Here is a 21,612-nt window from a genome sequence, read left to right on the forward strand (position 1 = left end):
ATTCTTGCTCTTTCTTAAATTAAGCCCTTCTGCTTTCCTAGCAATTTTTTCTGTAGTTTTCACTTCACTTCAAGATGTTTTTAAAAACAATTAAAATATCATTATCAAATTTATTATGATACCTTTGTATAATTACTAGTAAACAAATTAGACCGTGATGGGTAGCTTCTATTACTTCAAACATTAAAGGCGACAGCACAGAAGAATGAAAAATGGCGCCTTCTTGTTTTGTATGAAGCCGTCAAGCAATCAGCGGCGTTGACTGTGGAAGCATAGAGGCTGGTGGAGGCTGCCAATCATCTGAAATGGTCTCATTTGTTTATAGTAATTACAGCGACATCTCCGAGTTAATGTGCTGCTGATTTACTGCGGTGAAAAGGCTACATGTACACCTTAAAGTCGCTTCCTGTGGATTTCTTCACAGCTTGTTGTGTGGTGTATTTGTTCTGCTGCCTCCTCCACCGCTTCATCTCTCCTACACTCCGCCATCTCTCTCTGAAGCCTCTTTCCATCCATCTCCTTCCTTCCAACCATATCTCTCCCCTTCCATGCCTCCCCCCCTTCCTGTCTGTTTGAAGGAAAGCTCTTTGAGGGTCCACTGACTTAATTACTGTAATGGGGTCTCTGACACTTGAGACTAAAGAACTAAAAAAAAATGGAGGAGAGGGACTGGGGAGGGAGCAAACCAAGGGACATTATTATTAGTTTTATATAAAGGCCTTGGTCCGTACTCCAAGGCTCCACAGAGAGACGTTCTTTTGCAGCACTTTGTGCGCTTTTCATCAGTCCTTCATTATTGTGAAAGTTTAATTGCATGTTCGTGCGTGTGCTAGCGATTGTGTTTGTGTGTGTGTGTGTGTGTGTGTGTGTGTGTGTGTGTGTGCATGAACAGAATGCACAGCTGTGTGTGTGGCTTTATTTATTTATTTTCTTTGCACATTAGCATAGCAGTGCACAACGTTCAGAAGTGTTCAGAAGAGTCTCTCAGAAAACTTGTTAATTACGCAATTATTGAACATTGCAGCTGTGACTCGTGGGAGACGCTCCGCCGTGTTATTTGAGGTTCTTGTTTTGCAGGTTGTTTATGGCAGCAGTTCTTAAACCGCAGTTCAAGGATTTCCAGAGTTCCTTGAGAGGACCAACTGGGATTTTTGGCAGTAAGTTTTCTAATTTTAGTTATTTTGACAAAAGTTAGCTCAAAATTTGGAGGGTTATCTGAGGGGGAAAACACTCAGACATCCACCCCTTGGTTAAAAATGTAGCGTATGTCCTTTGCATACGGAAGTGTGAGACACCTCTGCATGATTGAATTAATCAAAGACACCAACATCCCCCCAAAATCCAGTTCCCTGTGTTTGAAAGGAGAATAGAATTGACCTACGTTGTCACCAGCTACACAAGCTGAGGCCTGGGCTCAAATGAGTAGGAGAAAGGGAAGATGAGGAGAAAGAAAAGGATTTGCACAAGAAAAAAAAGAGGTTGGGAAGAAGAAAGCTGGTGAGGAGGAGGAGGAGGAAATGAGAGCCAAGTTCTTGTCCATCGTCATTATGGTTCATTTCAATTTTTATCAGTCACGGCGACATCTCAGACGTCTGGCTCGATATATTGGCACACACACAAACAGGGACGTGCACATGGACATTTAGATGAGGTTCAATTCACTTTCAATTTAATTACATCACAAAGTGAATTTCACTCAGGGTTCTGAAGATGTCCACATTTTTTTTTACCCCAAAAAGCTCATTGTAATCTTTAATTATAGAACTAAGAATGAAGCCGCTGCCAGCATTAGGGAATGACAAGCTCTTTCGAACTGTCCTAGAAATTATGTTTGTACATTACAATTCAGTTATACTGTATATGAATATGCAGATACATAAGCACTTTAAAATGTATTTCCTGCTCTTCAAAATCATCTTGGGAGCATGAAAGCAGAGCTCATGGTAATTTGCCTAATGGTATGTTGTGTGAAAAAAGTTGACATTTTGGCCCGGTGTTGGAGAAAAGCCCATGATGTCAGTATCTGAAACATTAACGCTGAGTCTTTAGGGGAGCATGAATATGATCAGTAATTTAATGGCAGTCTGGCTGAATGGTTTTCTTGTCAATTTGTGTTGATTTCGTCTCCAGAGGAACCAGAAGAGATGTACAGTTTGTGTCACCAAAGACGTTATGATTTCCATAGCAATCATCATTAAAATCCAACCACATGTTTTTAAGATATCTCATGGAGCAAAGCATGAGTCAAGGATATTGGTGATATTGGCCCTAGATGAAGATTATTGCTGTCTCCAACGTCTTTAGGAATCATTCTCTAGGGGCCATAGATCATCACATTTTCAGAACTAATAGACCGAATAGGTCAATTGCCAGTGACTCCCAAAACAACATGACAGGCGTACTGGACCTTTGACTTTCAAGTTCACACTGGACACAGCAGGCTCCTGGATGAAAGTCCTGTGCTTGTTGGTTCCATCTATCTCTCCCTGTATGGACATGTCGCTCTTTATACTGCCTGACCTGACTTCCTCCTTTGTTGCAGTAATAATTTCTACAGCCACTTGAGATCGTCACCTAACAAGAAACATAAATATGAGTTGTATCAAGCTGCTTTCTCAGTCGACCTATATGGTCAATTTTCTGATGGTCTGTATCATACTCTGGACCAAAGTGTTGGACGAACCAACACACCAAGTGAACATACTAAAAGTGAACTGACAGCACTGTCATTCAGAACAGATATTTATATAAATGAATCCTTCAGATTCCAGGTTTTTGTTTTGTTTGTTTGTTTTTTTTGCGCTGAGCACAAATGCAGAAGACAAGGATATCAACCTGAAATGAAAACGGTGCATTTGCAATTTCAATTACCCTTCTGAACTCATAACTTGAAGGGTTAGGGTTAGGGTTATCAATCATTTAACAGACTTATCCCATGTGTGCTCCCTCCCTGGCTCATTTAAACAATCTATCACATCCATAAGTGCAACAAGTGACACGCAAACAGCCAATCGCAGGTGCATGGAGGAAGTAGCATTAAGGAACCCACAGCAGTTCTCACAAGACCAGGACCTTTGCAGGTCAAACTGTTCACCCACACAGTAGCTCTAATGTCTGCTCTTCTTGCGGTCTGATACAGAGGTTTATGAGCTGTAGTTTCTCTGGTTAACACACCGACCTCTTTGGCCTCTGTCCCTGCCTTCTGCTGCTTCTCTCAGAGACACTCATCCTCCGGAGACACTCTTTGCTGTTGTAGTGTCTTGGGTTTTTACCGGGGTAACTACGGGTCACAATCCGTGGTATTAGCTCCCCTGCTGGCTGATTGTTTCACAAACCAACAGCGAGAAGAACACATTCAATATCCAGTAAGACAGAGTGAGAAAATGGGTGTGTACTGAGGAGAAAATTGTGAATAAAAAGAGGACAGGTCAGCTGGTATGGCAGTATTTTTATTTGTTTAATTTTATTTGTGTGCTTTTTATTGTTGTGTAAACATAAACAATACCCGTGTGTCTTGATAAAGTGGTTAAAACAAACACGTTAAATTCAACCTTTTTCTCTCTAGGTCTTTAAAAATTTCAAAAATAGGACAGGTCATTAAAAGTAATCAGTAATTATCGACTGATATGAAACTTTACTCTCTTGATAGACTTTTCAGCCATATCGCCCGGGCCAGCGTCTTATTCAAGCGCCTCTCTCTGCTCCACTAACTTGTACATTTATATAAAGTACGCTGGAGGCTCTTTTAGTCCTAAGTGTAAAATATTGAGCACATAAAAAGTAATTTTTTGGAAGGACTACTGAGTTTCATAAATATTCATAAAACTACATATTTATCTGTTTAAACTACTCACATGCAGCTGTAGGCTACCTATGAACTATTCTCCCAGTGCTTGTCTGCTTTCCCAGTAACAGATGATTCTGTTGGTAGCAGGCCTTTTTTCCAGCAGACATTTAGGCCTGCCGATGCAAAAACATATGCTTGCTCAAATGAAATTATTCTTTGCATGACCCCCCTAAAAGTATCATTTATGTGCTGGAAAAAATGGTGATGATGTCACATTGCATGCCCATGATTGAGGCACAGATATAATTCCAGCCATCAACAGGAAGTTTGGCGGTTTATTGGAAATGTGATTGTAAATTTTATCAATAACATTTCCAACACCACTGGCATGAGGCAGAAGCTTCCAGTGTGAGATGTTTATGATAATTGTGCTAATTACAGAAAGTTAATTCATGTTAAATGATGCATTGATGTGAAGAAAAACATACATAAGCTCCTACCCTGATCAAAGACTTCACACAAAACTTGCTTCTCATAAGAACTGAAGTACAAGAAAACACACACACACACACACACCTATTTGATATGTGTGTGTGTGGGGGGGGGGGGCTATCAGACAGCTGAGGTAGGGTGCCAGTGGGGGGCAAGGAATATAAATGGTGCTCCAGGTTCCCCATTAGTCTGTCTGAGTGGAAGATGGAAGGGGGTGGATGCATGGGGTGGGGTCAGGCTCAGATGCTGAGCAGGCAGGACCAAAAACATCCCTCCGACCTCCTCCCCTCTGCTCTTATCTAAGTTGCTGCACCTTTCAGACGAGCCCCCACCATCCATCTTCAGTTGGGCTACACCTGAGAGCTACCTCTGTAATTCCATTAAACCCATCATCAAGGAATCTGCAGTGTGTACTGGTCATACTGGCTAATATGTTCTAGTGAAATCAGCGCACCTTCCATTGTATGTCATTGAAGTATTATCGTCAGTGTCTCTGACTGAACTTCCTTTGTGAGATGTCTGCTACATTGGGGACCTTGATGAATCAAGTGAACCAGGACAAAAAGGATATTTTTAGACGCTCTAAAATAGACTCTACAGCTCATATAGACTTTTCGATTATTGTCAAGAGGAAGTGTTTTGGGGGAAGTTAACACAGATGTGTGAGTTTGCAGTGTTATTGTTTGTATCTGTGTGTGCATGAGAGCCAGACAAAGATGGAGAGGGAGCTTCCTCGCCTGTCCCCATGGCAGCAGGTGTGTAAATAACACCCTAATAAAAATGAGGATAAATCAAAGTGCTGAGGGAGCAGAACGCCACTCACCCAAACCCATCCCTCCCCCTGTCTTTGTCAGACTCTGACATTGATCCCAGCTTGTCTGCTCATCATCAGCATCCCCCGGCCGCTCAATGCGTGCTCCCTCCTCTCTGGTCTGCTGGGGCACTCGTTAAAATTCTGGGTCTGTAGGCCCCAACTGTTCTGGCATAATTTCGCCAAGTGTCCTGTTTCTGTGCGGGCTGACAGCTGAACCCAAATCCACTGCTTCACTGAGCCGGATTATAGGCCAGTGTGCCTGGTTTGTCTCGTACGCCACGCTGTTGTTACCTGTTAGTAAAATGAGTCAAGGAACTGCTGGGGAAAGTGGGATAAAATAGCCCGAAGCTAAAGCTAAATTAACCGAGGAAATCACATCCACAGGAGGAAGAAATGGAACAGTCAGTACAAAGTCATTTGTGGTTGAGGTAGGTAAATGGTGGGCAAACAGTCAGCGATCATCATCAGTAATCTGTGACGTGGGAAAGTTCAAACAACTAACTTAATTTGATCGGAAATGTGTATGTTAGAACATACTGAGGTGCAGCCTCAAACTAATCTGTAAATCAAAGGGGTAAACTGATTTCACTATGTAAAAGTCATCCTCCAAATTCTGAATTATGCCTTTAGTATCAACAGGACTAAAAGAGAACAAATTCTATGTAACTCACTGGACTATGCAAGGTTAATCATTATCTATCCTGAGTTTGCGGCCTCTAATTAAATATGAATGTCCCACCAGACTGTCTGAATCACATAAAAATATCTGATAACCTCACAATAGTTTAAAGCTGCATTAAATGAGTGTTTAACTGCTTTAGGGCAAAGCAACGCTCTGTAAACTTATAGAATGATTTTTCAGAGCTTTTTACTGAAAACAGCTGCCCGAGATAGATAAGAGCTGCGAGATTGAACCAAAACCAAACCATAACGGTAAAGTTTCAGCCAGTTAACCCAAAACAATGAGCTGAAAGAGGCTAAACACTCAAATAGAGCTGAGGGGAACTGTGCACTATGAGTGACCACTATCACTCATAGAATCATTACAGAATTACGGTGCAACAAAAAACCCAGTATCACTGCAGTGCATGAAATAGTGATGAAATTTAATCTGTAGATTTCGTGTGCACAAATTGTCTTTTTTTTGACACTCAGCACAAATTGAACATAATAAAATGTATTTGTATTTGTATGTACACGAAATCACAAATATTTAAATTTCACCAGTGTTTTACGAACTGACTTTAAATTAATGTGTGACCAAAATCACAATCTTTCCCTAACCTTCACCAGAGTAATTAAATTACATTTTGTAAGCATTAGATTAACTGAAAATATCTTTTCCTATCCAGCCCGTCCTCATCAAAAAAATTACCATATCAGTCGACAGTGAAAGCAGCTTATTACAATCCATATTGGCATTTGTTGTTAGGCAACGACCTCTCGTGGCTGTAGTAATTATTATGGCAGCAAAGGAGGAAGTCAGGAAAAGTCACTTTGAAGAATGACATCCTCCGAATAGGGAGGGAATCACTCAGCAGAAGTTAAGAGGCCGTGCTACAAAGAGAATTTGATTCACACAATTTTCTATAATCACCAAAATTGATTGTTCAAGTTGCTGTATGTATATTGTTGAGCCAGCAGATTTGGTCACATATTCAGAAGACCTATAATAAATTCAGATTTGAACCAAACTTCATGAATGTTTTTTGCGACAGAGTAGTTTGTGTTTCACTCGTTCCATCACAGAAACATGAGAGCTGTAGAAATCATTGGAACTGAAGACGGCCATGATGTACATTTTCTTTACAAGTGTATGTAAACTTTTGACAGCGACTATATGTGCCCTAACCTTAATGCTTTTGTTGCCTGGACCTAACCACAGACTGGATGTAACCCCATATTCTGGTGTGACACTCCTGGACGTTATATGCTCACCATCCAAGCCGAGACTCCCTAAAAACTTGGTATTTGCCTGGATGGGCGTCGTTTTGCAGGACATAGCAGTGCATGCTTCAGCAAGCTCCTTGACCATCTGTCTCCGCGATACTCTGTCTTGTTAGACTGTTAGTGTGGTTTTATGACAAGTTTTCTCATGAAAAACCCCTTGGAAAGGTTTTTAGGTGATATGGTATAAAGATGCCCAATTACAGGTGTGTTAGTATGATGAGCTGGCTGAGTGGTTGGTGCAGATTACTTCTGTGTGGGTATTAGCATTTTGTTTTATGTCAGTGTACAGGAATCCTCTAAATGATACTTTATATCATGACGGTTTCATAAACTGCAGTGATATGTTGCCCTCTACCTGCTTGTTAATGGACCTTTCCCGACACCTGTTCATCGGTTTCCATCATTGTTTCCTACCTTCGCCAATACTGATCTTACCGTTCTCGTACACTGGTCCCTCATTACCCATAAGCCCCACAATATGTTGAAAGCAATTTCATCCTATTTTTAGTCTCAGCTCTGTGGACCTGCCTGTTGCCTCCTGCCTGTATTTCCGACCTGCTGCCTGTCTGTTACCTGCCTGGCTGCCTGAGCCTGCTGGATTTGTGAAACTGTTTGGACTCACTTTCTGTTGCCGCCTGTAAGCCCGTTCATTTAACACCAATTTCGACAAAGTACCTCAAAACCGTGTTACAAAAAACTGCTCTGCTTCAGTGTCTGCATTTGGGTCCTCTTTCTCACATGCCACTACCTGAACCATATCACACTCAATTTTGAAAACTGGCACCTTCTGTTGAGCAATTTCTTCGGTTTTTTAATACCTACAAACAAAAGGTCAGAAAAAGCGAACATACCTGTTCTTTACTCTCTCTGAACACTCAGGGTAATGAAATAGCCAGTTAGTTACTCGGCTGATTTGCATAATAATATTAGTCAACCTCGATTTGATTAGTTTGGTTTGTCTGATTTTCAGGCCACACAGAGATTAATGTTTCCATAGCAAGTGTTTAAGCCAGATGATTTATTAAAATAGACCCTGTGACTTGGTAGTAGGCCTACCATTAAAGGTTGCAGCCCAATAATATCAATCAGTGGAATAGACTCATTCATTTGGGAATTGGTTGATGTTCTCTCTCTGAGCTGAGGGGATTGTATATATTCAAATCCGGATTAAAACTATAGTATACACTGGGATATCTTTTTCATGGAGAGGTTTAAGGTAACATTTGTCTGCTTTTAATGTAAATGAAAATGAGTGTGCAGGAGTTAGCGATGGCATTTTTTCAAGAACTGAGGCTGTTTTGATGCTGAATTGAGCACCAACAGTCTCAATTTCATTCCACTCTTCTTCCATAAATAATAAAAACTAACAGTAATAACCCAAATTATTAATAAAATAAATATAAAATGTGTATTTGGCTTCATAATCACTCACACAAATCAATTATTTAAAAGCACAACCAAAGAGAGACAAATAAAAAGCCCAGCCAGTGGACATAAGGATTAACATCTTTGTGTGTGTGTGTGTGTGTGTGTGTGTGTGTGTGTGTGCGTGTGTGTGTGTGTGTGTGTGTGTGTGTGTGTGTGTGCGTGCGTGCGTGTGTGTGTGTGTTACCTTGTTAATGAAGGACCACTCCTCTCTCTCCCTCTCTCTCCTCTCTCCCTCCCTCTCTCCTCCATACATCGGAGGCTGTGAGGCTGCGGCGGCGGCAGAGAGCGGTGCGGAGCCTCTGGAGGGGGACCGGATAATCCAGGCGGACTGTCAGCGGAGTGGATCTCCCCCTATCAGCACTCTCAGAGCAAAAGGCACTTTTACATTCCCTCCGGCAGTTTTGATTAAGACACCACAGGTAAGGTCTTTTTGGCACAAGTTTCCATCGCTCTGGGGCAGTCCACACGTACTGACGCTCGTCTTCCACCAGCCAGTGTATAATAAGAGTGGCGGCAGGAAGGGCTCTTGTAAATTCACATATGATCATGTTGTTTTTATAATTATGGAGAGGAAGGGTAAAGGAGGAAAAACTACCACAGCTTAACTTGGAAGTCACGTCTCGGCAGTCGACACGTTAAGGAGAGGTGTCCACTCATTTTTACGCACGTTTTCTCAGTTATTAGTCTTTTGTTCACGGTGTCGTTGAACGGGTGGACAAGTTTTGATGGTCAATGAACCTCGATGATCCGGTCGGCTAGTTGACAAAACACTAGAAAAATGATCCAAGTATATGTGAGGATGCTGAGTCGGTCTGGGAATGACTTTTGCCGACTGCTGACTGACTGACTGTACTTTTAAAGAGGGGTGTTGTGGTTGTTTCCCTTTCCATGTAGTTTGTTTGCGTCCTTGGTGATGATTCGCCAGGTAAAACTTATCAAACGCCATTAGACTTCATCATAAGCGAAAGCTGAATGGGCTTAAAATATGATTAAAAGTAGGACTGACTGATACCTTTGCTCACAAATCGGGTTTCCTTTTCTTTGTTGCGCACCAGCAGCACCCTGGTCTGCGTCTTTACGCACCGCGAGTTTTTTGCATTGGTCCCAAAAGTTTGAAATCATAATAGTCGCTTTCTATATCCACCGCTACATTCACTGCGGAACTACTCACTGTACTGTATTCATGCTCTCCTCAGAGCTACAAACGCCTGTTATTAATCCCGTTAATAATCAGAATCAGTGCGACTGAATACTTCTTCGCTTGTTGGGAAACTAATAATCCCGACACAAATGTATATAATGATATTTTATTCGGCATCTAACCCAACCCATAAAGGCTTGAGATAGTGGGGTACCCAGATATGTAGACAGGTAAAGTGTAAAAAGAAAATTGTTAATATTTGAATGGCCGTTTGTCATGTTGCTCGGTCCAGGAAACGAGTTTTTGGGGAGACATAAAGGTCAATGGAGTTACAGTATGTGAGCACTTCATACCTGCTAGTCACTCTTTGTGTGTGTGTGTGTGTGTGTGTGTGTGTGTGTGTGTGTGTGTGTGTACATGCACGCACAGGCGCGCGCGCATGTGTTACCTTGTTAATGAAGAACCACTCCTCTCCCTCCCTCTGTGAGAGAGAGAGGGAGGAGGGAGTGAAGAAGACTTCTTCAAGGGTTCTTCACTTTAATTGTTTTTAGAATGACTCAAACTCTGTTTTAATCATAGGATACAAATAAAGCTCTCAATGTGTTTTTTTTTTTTTTTAATATCTTTTTATGTTGCTCATGTGGGACATTTCATAAATACGCACAACACTTGAATAGCTTTAAGTAGCAGCACAAAGGAGGTTCTGCTCTGGTACAAGCCAAAGAAGTGTCTCCTGGTTCTATATGGGACCGTTGAGCTGTGTGTCCAAATCTGTAGTCCATACAAACACGCCATAGCGCTCTACTGCAGCCTCTGGCGACCAGTGATAAGGCTCGAGGGGGCTGACTCCCGTGCTGAACCCACTGAGTGCCATGAAGCTTTTGGGGCAGGCTCTGTGACCACTTTGATTAGGGGATAATAAACCCATTTATGGAGGGCTTTCAGGTGACGTAACTCGTCTGAGAAGAGATAAAAGCGGAGAGTTTCCCGCTAAGCCCTTATTTCTGGCGAACCAAATATCATCACAAACTGCAGAGGAGAAGAGTTTGCTCTCAGTGAATTTATGGTGATGGTTAAGTTGTAAGTTTGCCTGTGCGGAAAGTGATGCTAACATTCAGAATATAGTATACATTGTTGTGAGTAGTTGTAAGGAAGAGATCAGCTGCTAAAGGTATATAAATTAGGTTCGTGTGTAGTTAAACTGCAGAAGATGCATGGAGATGGTTTTAGTAGGTTACAGATAGGAAGGTGGAAGAGGTTTTTTTGTATTGATTCAACAGTAAATAATACTGACAGAGTTAGTATAACAGCTATATTTTATGGTCTTCTTAATGTGCCCTCGAGCATTGTTGGCAACTATGTAACTAGATGGTTCTGACCCGAGCAACAAATCTGACTCCTCCCTCAGACCAGGGAACACTTTTAAGGTGTTGGTGTGTTAGCTCCTAAAGCAATGAAGTCTGTGGCGACACATAGTTTTCACTTGTAATGAGGATTTCATATAACTTTCAGAGAATTTGTTCTTTTTGGAAAACACTTTCACTCGAATGTTACTGAATCGATCAACTCACACGGTTACTACCTCTATGTCTGAAGCACAGTTATATATTGAGCCATTTGTGCACTGCTCATTTTCCGCTGGACCTTCTACATTTATGCTGGGAGAAGTATGATCCATTCCCAGTCTCCATAACAGCTTTGTGAACCTGCCCTGTCTCTAGAGACCAATTATTGATTATCATTTATCTTTCCTGAAGATGTATTATTAGTAGGTAGAGAAGCAAGAGGTTGCATATAAAATTCCTCAAGTATACATTAAATGTTAAAACATCAACCTTTAATAACATGATATATGGGGAGTTAGGAAGATACCCATTATATATTAGTATCAAAGAGAGTTATTGGTTACAGGGCGAAGGAAACAAAACTCAGCTAGGCAATGTATAACTGTATTTATCACTTGTGTATCGCAGGAACTTGCGTATCACCATGGGTGTTCGGCATATATAAGATAAATGTGTTTTTTTCATACATTTGGTTGGATCAGAAATGTGATGATATCAAATGGTTGAAATGTGCAGTTGAGCAGAGGTGAACAGATCAGTTTTTGCAGAAGTTGCATTATGGACTCCAGATGTCCAGGTCCTGCTCCTGCTGCATTTCTGACAATTACCACCTGCTCCTGCCTGCTGCGTATGTCCACTCCCGCCCGTCCCCGCAATGTGTGTCCACTCCCGCCTGCACCTGCATACATTCTTAACACGCACTCCCGCACAATACAGTTCAATTGATTTTGTGCCTTTTCCCGTCCCGCAAGGAAAACACAGTGCTTGTTATTAATAAAGAAATGCATACCTTTCACAAACAACGCAGTGAAACTTAGTTGTATGTCAGTACTTTGGCACACTTTTCACCACAGAAAAAGTCCAGTTCTTTTTCATTTGATTTGTTGTCAAAGTAAAAAGCACCTATTCAGCAAAATTTCAGATTTGAACTCAATGCCATAACCTGATGACGTTAATGAGGAAAAGGGCGTTGGTCAGCTTTCTATGGTGTGCAGCCTTTCACCTGCCGCTCTTCATCTAACAACTCCTTCTTGTTCCATCACTCTCACAGACTGAATAAAACTACTCCCTGACATATTTTTAACTGATTTGCTGTCAAAAATGCAGAGAATGACCGTTGTGTTGCCCTGTGTCATTTATGATGAACAGGTGCTACACTTACTGAATAATGCATTTTCTCTCACTAGCCAACTTCAAAATAAAAGTTAACTTGCATTTTGCCAAGTAAATGCTTTTGATGTGAAGCTGCAGCAGTAGGAAATGCTCGGCTTGTACAAGCAGTAAATTAACACAGTGCTGGTGTACTGGATATTACCGGTCAAGAGTTTATTAATTGATGGGAAAACTTTGACAACGCAGCTTGCAATCTAAGGATCCCATGTTCATTTTTGTCTGCCCACTCCCACCTGCAGTAAAGTTAAAACCGCCCGATCCCACGAGATTTGCTTTGGGTCCCGCATGACCCACAGGATCCCAATCCCAATGCAAGGCTCTACTCCAGAGTATGACATTGTGTTATCTATATTGTCAATTAAAGGGGAACTTAGGTTCAAAAATCTCATTTGTAAAAACAGGAGGTATGTTTCTAATAACAGAACCCCAAAATAACAGGAAGATTTGGAAAGAAATTTTAAAAAAATCTTTGTTTCTATGTTTAAACTTTTACTATATGTTAGTATGTAAATTAGGTGAATTTATGAGTAATGCTCTGCCTCTCTTTAAATAACTTTGCTTGTGCTGAGGATCTGTTCTGGTTGTTTACCACTGTACTATCAGTTTGTTCTTTGTTTTTACTCCAGTCCAGGATGTGTGGTCTGGAATAAATAAAATTTGCCCAGCTTTCAAAGTCAGCAAATAAACACCCCAGTTGAACTTGAATGCAGCCCCTCACAAATTCAAAACACCCTATATATACCATGACACTCCCACTTCCCCTCACAGTGCTGACAGGATGGAAGTGACTTAGGGTACATTCAGACCAAATCAGATGGTGCAGCAAACCATAGGTTTGTATGTGGGAGTGTCACTCCATGGTCCATGTGTGTGACGTGTTGGTACCCCCACTGATCAGTTTGCCAAAAGGCAAAGCTGCTATGTTGTTAAGCTACTAGCATACTGGTCCTACAAGTTATTGTTTGTCCATATCAATTATTGAAATAACAGTAACAGTAACAACCAGGATGTGAGGCATATCATTACTGTGTGTTTTAAATTGGGGCACAAGACCAAACCGAGTGTTAACAAGTGAAACAACACGCAACTCAGAGGAATGTCTGTTGTGTTCCCTCTGTAGCATTTAGCCAAGCCAAATAACATGCCCCGCTACTGACCCGTTCTACTCTGCCTCTCCGGTCATGCATCTGCCACAGTAGGTTAAACATGCTGGTCCAACAGTAATCATCAACATCAACAGATAAAATTTAAAAAAGTGTTTTGAACTGCTGCACAGTGCCAAACTGAGTGAATACACATGACACATGACACTCCACTGTGACTTCAGTCATTCATGCTGCCAGTCTAATCACAGGCTTATGTGATTGGCCACCACAACATGATGTCAGGCTGTGTTTCTCCAAAAGTTTAGTTGGTTTCAACTTTTTTGCCACAGCCGGCTGCTTTTTTTTTTTTTCAGAACCCCCTGCAGCCACCACTGCTGCAGCCAAAACAGACTAACTAACTAACTAACTAACTGATGAATGGGAAGACCTGCATGACACCTCACCGCCTGATTTGATCTGATCTTGACCTTATGCGGACCAGGGTGTCCTTTTTCACAGATATTTTGGGGTCCAGCAGACAGAATTAGTAGACTGTCTTTGGAAAAAGGAAAATAACCTGTAATGAACCTGTAATGCACAGCGTAAGTGACTGTACATGTAACTTACTTTTACTTTATATTTTACTCAAACAAGTAGATTTAGTGTCAAGTTACTTTTGTAGATATTGTGGTTCACTTGAATAAGAGATTTTCTGTTGCTGGAAAGATGAATGGGAAATGCTTTACAACTGACACAGCACTATGTATCACCAGGTGTCCATGCATGTGCTCTTGTGTCTGTGTGTGTGTGTGTGTGTGTGTGTGTGTGTGTGTGTGTGTGTGTGGCAGTATTAGTATAACTCCCAGATATTAGGCCCTGTCATGTTCGGTAAATAGCCATTCATCACGCATGCCTTTCTCTGTGATGCTGCCCACAAGATCCAATCCATTAGCCATACACTGTGTCCACTCAGAATGTGTGTGTGTGTGTGTGTGTGTGTGTGTGTGTGTGTGTGTGTGTGTGTGTGTGAGCGTGTGTGTGTGAGCGTGTGTGTTTGCGTGTGTGCATGTATGATAATTTATTATGATGCTTAAGGAGTTGTGACATATGATCGAGTGCATGTGCATTTGAAAGAGAGAAGGGAAAACGTTGACAAGAGGGAGTCTTCACATTTTGAGCAGCAATTCATAATATTTACATTATTATATCACATGTATATATCATCATCATAATCATATAAGATAAGATAGGAAAAGATAAGACTTTATTAATCCCTCAGCGGAGAAATTCAGCTCGCAGAACGAAAACAACAAAAACAGAATAATATAAAGATGACGTGAAAAAAGTAATAATAATAATAATGAGACTATATACACTATTTACATTTTACTTACAAATACATCCAAGGAGGACAGAATAATTGCTCCCGTAGCTGTAATACACACATGGCGTGTAGCAGTGTACTTTAGAAAAGCATATAAAAATAAATAAAAAATGCCTGGAGACAATATGATTGCACAGGATACAAGCATGAATATATGGAAGCAATTAGTATGTGCTCATGCTTGAAGAGCATGAGGTGCTCAAAGTGACCGTTTCATAGAATCAGAATGTCTGTAATTGTGTGTGTGTGTGTGTGTGTGTGTGTGTGTGTGTGTGTGTTTAACAAGGCAGGGGATTGATGGATGATATGTTGAATTGACAATGACACCGCACAGAGACACACTATCCACTTTGGAAAGCCCCGTCCTCTCTGCAATGCACTTGTCATCACTGCAACTGTTGGCATGGGGAGAATGTAGGCAGACATGAGCTGCATGTCGTCACCAGCCGCTTCTTTTCACCTGTTGTAGATAATGTGTAAAGATTCCCCAACAGTGACAGAAACTTCATTAGGCAAAAATGTGCAGTTAAGAATCTTTTTTTTTTAATCAAAGAAGACCTCAGTTAGTCTGCAGAGCAACTGAACGCGATTAGGAAAGTACGACTTGCTATATGGTTACAAAATGTTCAACACTCATCCTTTATTGGCTTTCCTTTTTGGCTACGATTACCAAAATCTATTCAGTCCAGTCAAGTTACAGAAGTGCCTCGTCATGGTCCTATGGGACCCTTCAGTTGCAACATAATTGTGGCAATGTTTTCCTCAAACTGTATTCCATACAAGGAGTTATTATTCAGCTGGATTTGACAGTGTCATCATTCCAATGACACTGTTTACCCCAAACTTAAGACACTAGGATTGCATTCAAACTGGCTTCTCTAAATTTGAACAACCTTTATTTTATGTAAGCTAAAAACAAATATCTGTATCAATGCTATGATGTGTATAGATGCCAGCACATTTTACAGATTGAGTTTGAACCTAGCTATGATCCAACGTCAGCCAGACTACCTCCAGATGTGGTGTAAATGGGGTCTTACAGGCATGACACACTGGTTGTGTGAGCAGCGTGTGTGCATGGAGGAACATCTTGCTTTTATCCATGCGTCCATGTTAACAGGTTAGACCAGCCACACTGTTGCCGTGACTAGTGCGTCTCATGTGCATGTCAAGGGAGCTCAAGATTCAAAGTCTTGCCTATTCTTACTGCGACACGTGCACGGTTTTCGGCAAAAATACACCCAATAAAATGACCTGTAGACAGTCACATCATCATGCTGCTGCAGCAGCAATGCTGCCTGTGTGGACACACGCATATCAGTGAGCTGCAGCGGGAGCATGCCTATGTTCCCTCAGCCCTATGTTCCTACCCTAACCACTTCCTCTTCCCTAACCCTAACCCTTCCCTTTCTCTAACCCTAACCTCTCCCCCTTCCCTAAAACCAACCCTTCCCTTTCTCTAACCCTAACCCTAACCTCTTCCCCTTCCCTAATCCAAAAAGTGAGGGAACATTGGGCTGTGGGAACATAGGCATGACCCCGCTGCAGCAGCTCAGCAACGATTGTTTTTGTTGATCATGATCACAAATTTCTTGTCCTGTTTTTTATGATTAAAAAGGAAAAAATGCTCCTTTTGTCTGGGGCAGCTGGAGGGGTGTGTTGGTGTGTGTGTTTGATTGACAGCAGCTGGCAGGCTGAGCTCCAGCAGGGGAAGGAGAGACGAAGTAAACAAACTTACGCTGTAGCCTACATGTGTTGTTAGTGGTAATGAAGAGTAAAGACCATATCAGGATCTAAATGGACCGAAGTGACATTTTCAGATACATTTATGTGCTGTTTAATGTGCTGCACCTGAGCAGCTAATTAGCCATTTGGCCTCCAATACGAAAACTGGACAACATAATTGCTTCACAAACCCCACTCTTGCACCTGCGAGAGTTTAAATTTCCTAACCAACGTTTGCATTCAATGTTCAATATGTTGCTCCAGGCCCATCATTGCAACTAAACCAACCACGTTTGTAATGTCATAGCTTTGCAACTCAGGAAAAAGTGAAAGTGAAAAATATGTACATGGGAGAAGTTATCCTTTATAACACAGTATATTAACCATCTTTTCCTAAACCTAACTCGAGTAGTTTTGTAACATAAATAAAACTGCATCATAAATAGAGAAAAGACAAAACAAAGCAGACAATAAAAAGTACCTATCCAGACACAACAGCCTGCTCTGAACATGGACTTTGTCGCATTTGGTGAACTGCAGTGATGTTCCTGGAGCAATATTAATTATGATTATTATGTTGATTGTTCATGATGATTGTATAATTGTGATGGAGGAACAAATCAAGATAACCTGTGAGGATACAGATCCTCTTTTGATACCATGTGTAAAGGGAGTGTTAAGGGAGACACAGAGTTGGATCACACAAAAACATTTCTTTGCTGCACCGCTCATAGACCCTTTGGCCTGCATTCTTTCTGTCATACCACCTTTTTCCCCATAAACCATAATACCCTAACCCACTCACCACTCATCAACCATTCCCTCATGATTTGTATTACCATCTCTCACAGTCTAAGACTTCTACAATGCATCTCTGTTTATCTGTAAACACTACATTTCTTATTTCTTTCTTTAGTTTTTCTTTCTCTCTTCCCTTCTTTGTTACTTATTCCTTTATTCTTATCTACATGAGGCACTCCCATAAGGCAAGGGAAAGCTTATTAAAGACATCAGTGCTGAAGTTTGCTATTCTCAGAGGAGATAACAGAGATCAATTTTCACAGATCGCCTTCACAGCTTTCAGCTTCAAGTTCACTGTGCCTAGCCACTGAAAACACACACACACGTGCAAGGGCTTGAAAACTCACACTGGGACAGGATCCAAAAAACAATTTATTACTCAGGCTCTCTGTCTAAAGGCCTGCGATATCGCCTACGGGCTACATGTAGTCAGCAGAAGTAAAGGAGGATGCAAACAGCTAAAGTATTTTGTGTGTCTCTCTCAGAGTTTTTGCCTCATGACATGAATGCCTGTATATGCTGTGAATCCATATTGTTGGCTTTTCTGTTGAAAATGTATAAATAATTATATACCTTCATAAAAATACATCAAATGTATAGAAAAGACTTTGGGATGTATTATTTATATTTGGCAGCTGCTTGTAATGTGATAGCTTGTTATTCCTTTAAAATCGCCAGAGAGGATCAGCTGATCCCCCTGTGGTGTAAATGTGTGTGTGTGTGTGTGTGTGTGTGTGTGTGTGTGTGTGTGTGTGTTTCCTCAGTTTGATGAGACAGAGGACATAAATTCTGTCTGTCCCTCTGTAATAGTATAAAGTTATACATCCATTTGGCCTGACACAAGCTAAGTTATGGTGATTGCCACACCTCTCCATGCCCAACTGATGCTCAGCTCTCTGCTCCTGTCTGCACTGAGCCATCCAAAGCCATGAGTCACCCAGGGACATCGTCTCCCCGAGGGATGACTATCACCAATCAATCCTTCAACTTTAGCCGACAAACAACTCAAGACAAAGTGGGGGGAAATGTGCCCAAAGAGACCCCATTTTGTCTTTCTCTGCTGTTGTAATCGCGGATTCAATTTCCTATCTCTCTCTGACTTACTCTCCCCATCTTATTTCTATTTTTATCGACAGGTGACCTGTAACTGGTTGGAGAGAGGGAGGAGAGGAGAACAAATGGAAAGGGAGCAGAGAGGAAGACGATGAGAGAGAGAGCAGTACCCATGAGATCCCTCATGCACAATGGGAGGCCCTCCCTTTGCCGGCTTTTGATTTGAAAAGAATAAAGGGGACTTTGCCTAAAGAGGGCTAACGGGAATTTGACATCACTTCAGTGTTTTGCCCTGTAGTGGGAGTTTGTTCTTTTGTCTCAGAAGAAGTAGTCATGATTATACATTAAACATATAAATAACTCCTCTTTTATCCCATTCTCTCTACATCCTTCTGCTACTTCATACCGAGTGACAGATACTTCATACCAAGTGACAGACCAGTGCCATGGAGAAGACATACTCACTTACTGCCCACTATGATGAATTTCAGGAAGTAAAATATGGCGGACGCTATAGCAGTGATATCCTTAGCAATGGCATGACCCTTCACCTAGGGGGCAGTCTAGACCGTCACATGGGGCGTACAAGGGGAGGGACCTGGTCCAATGGTCGAAACCGAGATCTAAGTAGCACCAGCAGCAGTGGAGGGCTTCCTCGATGGAGTCGGAGGGAGATCTGCCTCCTCTCAGCACTGGTCTTTGCAGCAGGCATGTGCGTCATCTTGGGCAGCATGCTGGCACTCAAGTACATTTCCCTGGATGCCCAGCAGGACCCACAGTGCCGACAGGACTGCCAGCGAAAGCGCTCCCTGTTGCGGGCAGCACGCTTTGTTCAGGCCAACATTGACCCAACCATCCAGCCCTGCCAGGACTTTTACACCTTCGCTTGTGGCGGATGGCTAAGGCGCCACGGCATCCCCGAGGACAAGCTCAGCTATGGCATCATCACCGCCATAGGAGAGCACAATGAGGAGAAACTACAGCGCCTCCTGCTGGAGCCCATAAGAAGGCGTGGGCCCGACTCAGCAGAGCGCAAGGTCAAGGAGTTCTATCGATCCTGCGTCAACATCCAAGAGATCGACAAGCTGGGTTCTGACCCCATGACGGAGGTGATAGACAGCTGTGGGGGGTGGGACCTAGTGGGGGCTCCTCCTGCTGCTGCTGGTTGGGAGAGAGAGGATGCACCGCAGAGGCCGGACTTCAATGAGCTATTGTATAGGACCCAGGGGGTGTACAGCACTGCAGTCTTCTTCTCTCTCACTGTCAACGTGGATGACAAAAACTCCTCCAGGAACGCAATCAGGGTGAGTAAAAGGATGTTGGGGAACTAAGTGCATATTTGTGAAAGCATCACTTGTGTGTTCTGTTTCCTCTGAAACAGCACAGTCACAGGACACTGGCACATTCTGTTAGGTGCCTTATCAGCTCCTCAAATTAGAGTGAATGAACTTGAGCATGAACATGAAAATATAAATCAATAATGAAAATAATCATGAGCAGCAGCCCCACAAGGTTTACTTGCTGTCTTTGGCTGGAGTTGTTGACTGTATCTCACAAAAACCTTCAGTATTTGGACTTTCAGCCACATATACAACCACCTGAATCATCACATGATTGAAATTCTGTATGTTGGCAATGTGATGACACCTGAACAACACTTGCTTGACAGAAGGCTGAGAGATATGGACGAAAGCTCCAGAAAAAGCTAATAAGTAAAGCTTGAAGTTCACAAGAATGTTTGAACGTGGAGGAAAAGTCTTGTTCAGTTTTTATAGACTGGGGTTTGTAACATCTGGTCTGATACAAAGCTATGCTAAAACATACCAACTAACTCATAATTTCCAATATTGTCACTGGCCTTTGAAAACATGTATCTCCAAGTTGTCTTTTCAAGCTTTTCACAAGTAGAGAAAAGAGCCCTGTGTTCAGCTTTGAGACGATTCATTTTTCAGATAATCAAATGAGCTTTAAAGTGGTTTGTTAGGATTAAGAAGTAGAATTTTCTAAAAGCCATGAAGGAATACATAATCCTTTAGTCTATATCCAAAGCTCAAAATCAACACACTTGGAGATGCATGGTTTGAATTAAACAGCAGCGATTTTAAGTTTGAGTAATATTTGTTGGCTAATATCTGAGACTTAGAAAAAGATTTTTAAAAAGTCAGTAAGACACAAAGAATGACTCTGTGTGGGCATTATTTGTATGTTATAAATAATTCATTTGTGTAGCTTGCAGTGTGTTGAGTGGCTTTTAAATGTTGGCATTATTACAGATTATTGAAATATTAACCAGTCCTTCGAATATGCATCTGCTGAGGGCTTGGCAGTGCATATGTGACTACACACCAGAGAAAATGTAATTAGTGCATGAGCTTTGACTGCGTGTGTGTGTGTGTGTGTGTGTGTGTGTGTGTGTGTGTGTGTGTGTGCGTGTGTGTGTGTGTGTGTGTGTGTGTGTGTGTGTGTGTGTGTGCAGGTTGATCAGGAGGGGCTCACGCTGCCTGAGAGAAGCCTCTACCTAGGACAGGACGAGGACAGTGTGAAGGTAAACATGCTTCCTTACCTCCTTCTTATACGCCGCTCTCTGTCATCACCCTCCATCCTGTAATATCTCCTTTTCTTCTCCCGTCCCTCTTTTCCTTTTCCCCTTCAGTCCACCCACTTATCTAATACTTCCCTTTCTCCCTCATCTTCCCAACACAATGTTATTCCTATATTCCTCTTTCCCCCCATGCCGTTTGCCTCCATCCTTTCTCGTCCTCCCACCTTTTAGCCCTCCTACATCATCTTTACCTTCCTTCACTTTTTCTTTTGTCAGGCTTCTTCTTATCTCCCCCTCCTACTGCCCTTCTTTCCTCCCTCCTTGTCCACCTCCTCCTCTGTCCTATTGACTCGTCTCTCTCTCCTCTTCATCAATCCACCTGTTTTCCTCTGTCACCCGCTGTGCTTTTGTTATCCTGTCCACTTTGCCACATGTCACACCCGTCACCGCCCATTACTGATGATGTCGCAGCTCCTCCTGTCTATTAGTGCTGATGTCATTGTGCTTCTCAGATCCTGGCGGCATACAAGGCCCTGATGGAGCGCTTGCTGAGCATGCTGGGAGCTCACGACCCCACACAGAAGTCCAAGGAGATTATACAGCTGGAGACCCGTCTGGCCAATGTGAGCTGCTTGCATGTACATGCGTATGCTCATGTGCATGCGTGTGTGT

At 42.1% G+C, this 21,612-nt stretch overlaps 1 protein-coding gene across 2 annotated transcripts in view; it reads left to right on the forward strand.

Moving 5' to 3' along the window:
- The first annotated feature begins 8,719 nt into the window (after positions 1-8,719).
- Positions 8,720-21,612, forward strand: part of ecel1 (endothelin converting enzyme-like 1) — a 68,400-nt gene continuing 55,507 nt past the window's right edge. For both annotated transcript variants that reach the window (XM_084351621.1, XM_084351622.1), the window contains exons 1-4: positions 8,720-8,890; positions 18,482-19,702; positions 20,875-20,943; positions 21,453-21,563. In XM_084351621.1, the coding sequence (XP_084207747.1) occupies positions 18,845-19,702; positions 20,875-20,943; positions 21,453-21,563 (1,038 nt within the window). In that variant the 5' untranslated portion in view covers positions 8,720-8,890; positions 18,482-18,844. The remainder of the gene's footprint in view (positions 8,891-18,481; positions 19,703-20,874; positions 20,944-21,452; positions 21,564-21,612) is intronic.

This window comes from Pagrus pagrus (genome assembly GCF_965226575.1).
Source record: "Pagrus pagrus genome assembly, chromosome: 4".
In the NCBI taxonomy this organism is placed as follows: Eukaryota; Metazoa; Chordata; class Actinopteri; order Spariformes; family Sparidae; genus Pagrus; species Pagrus pagrus.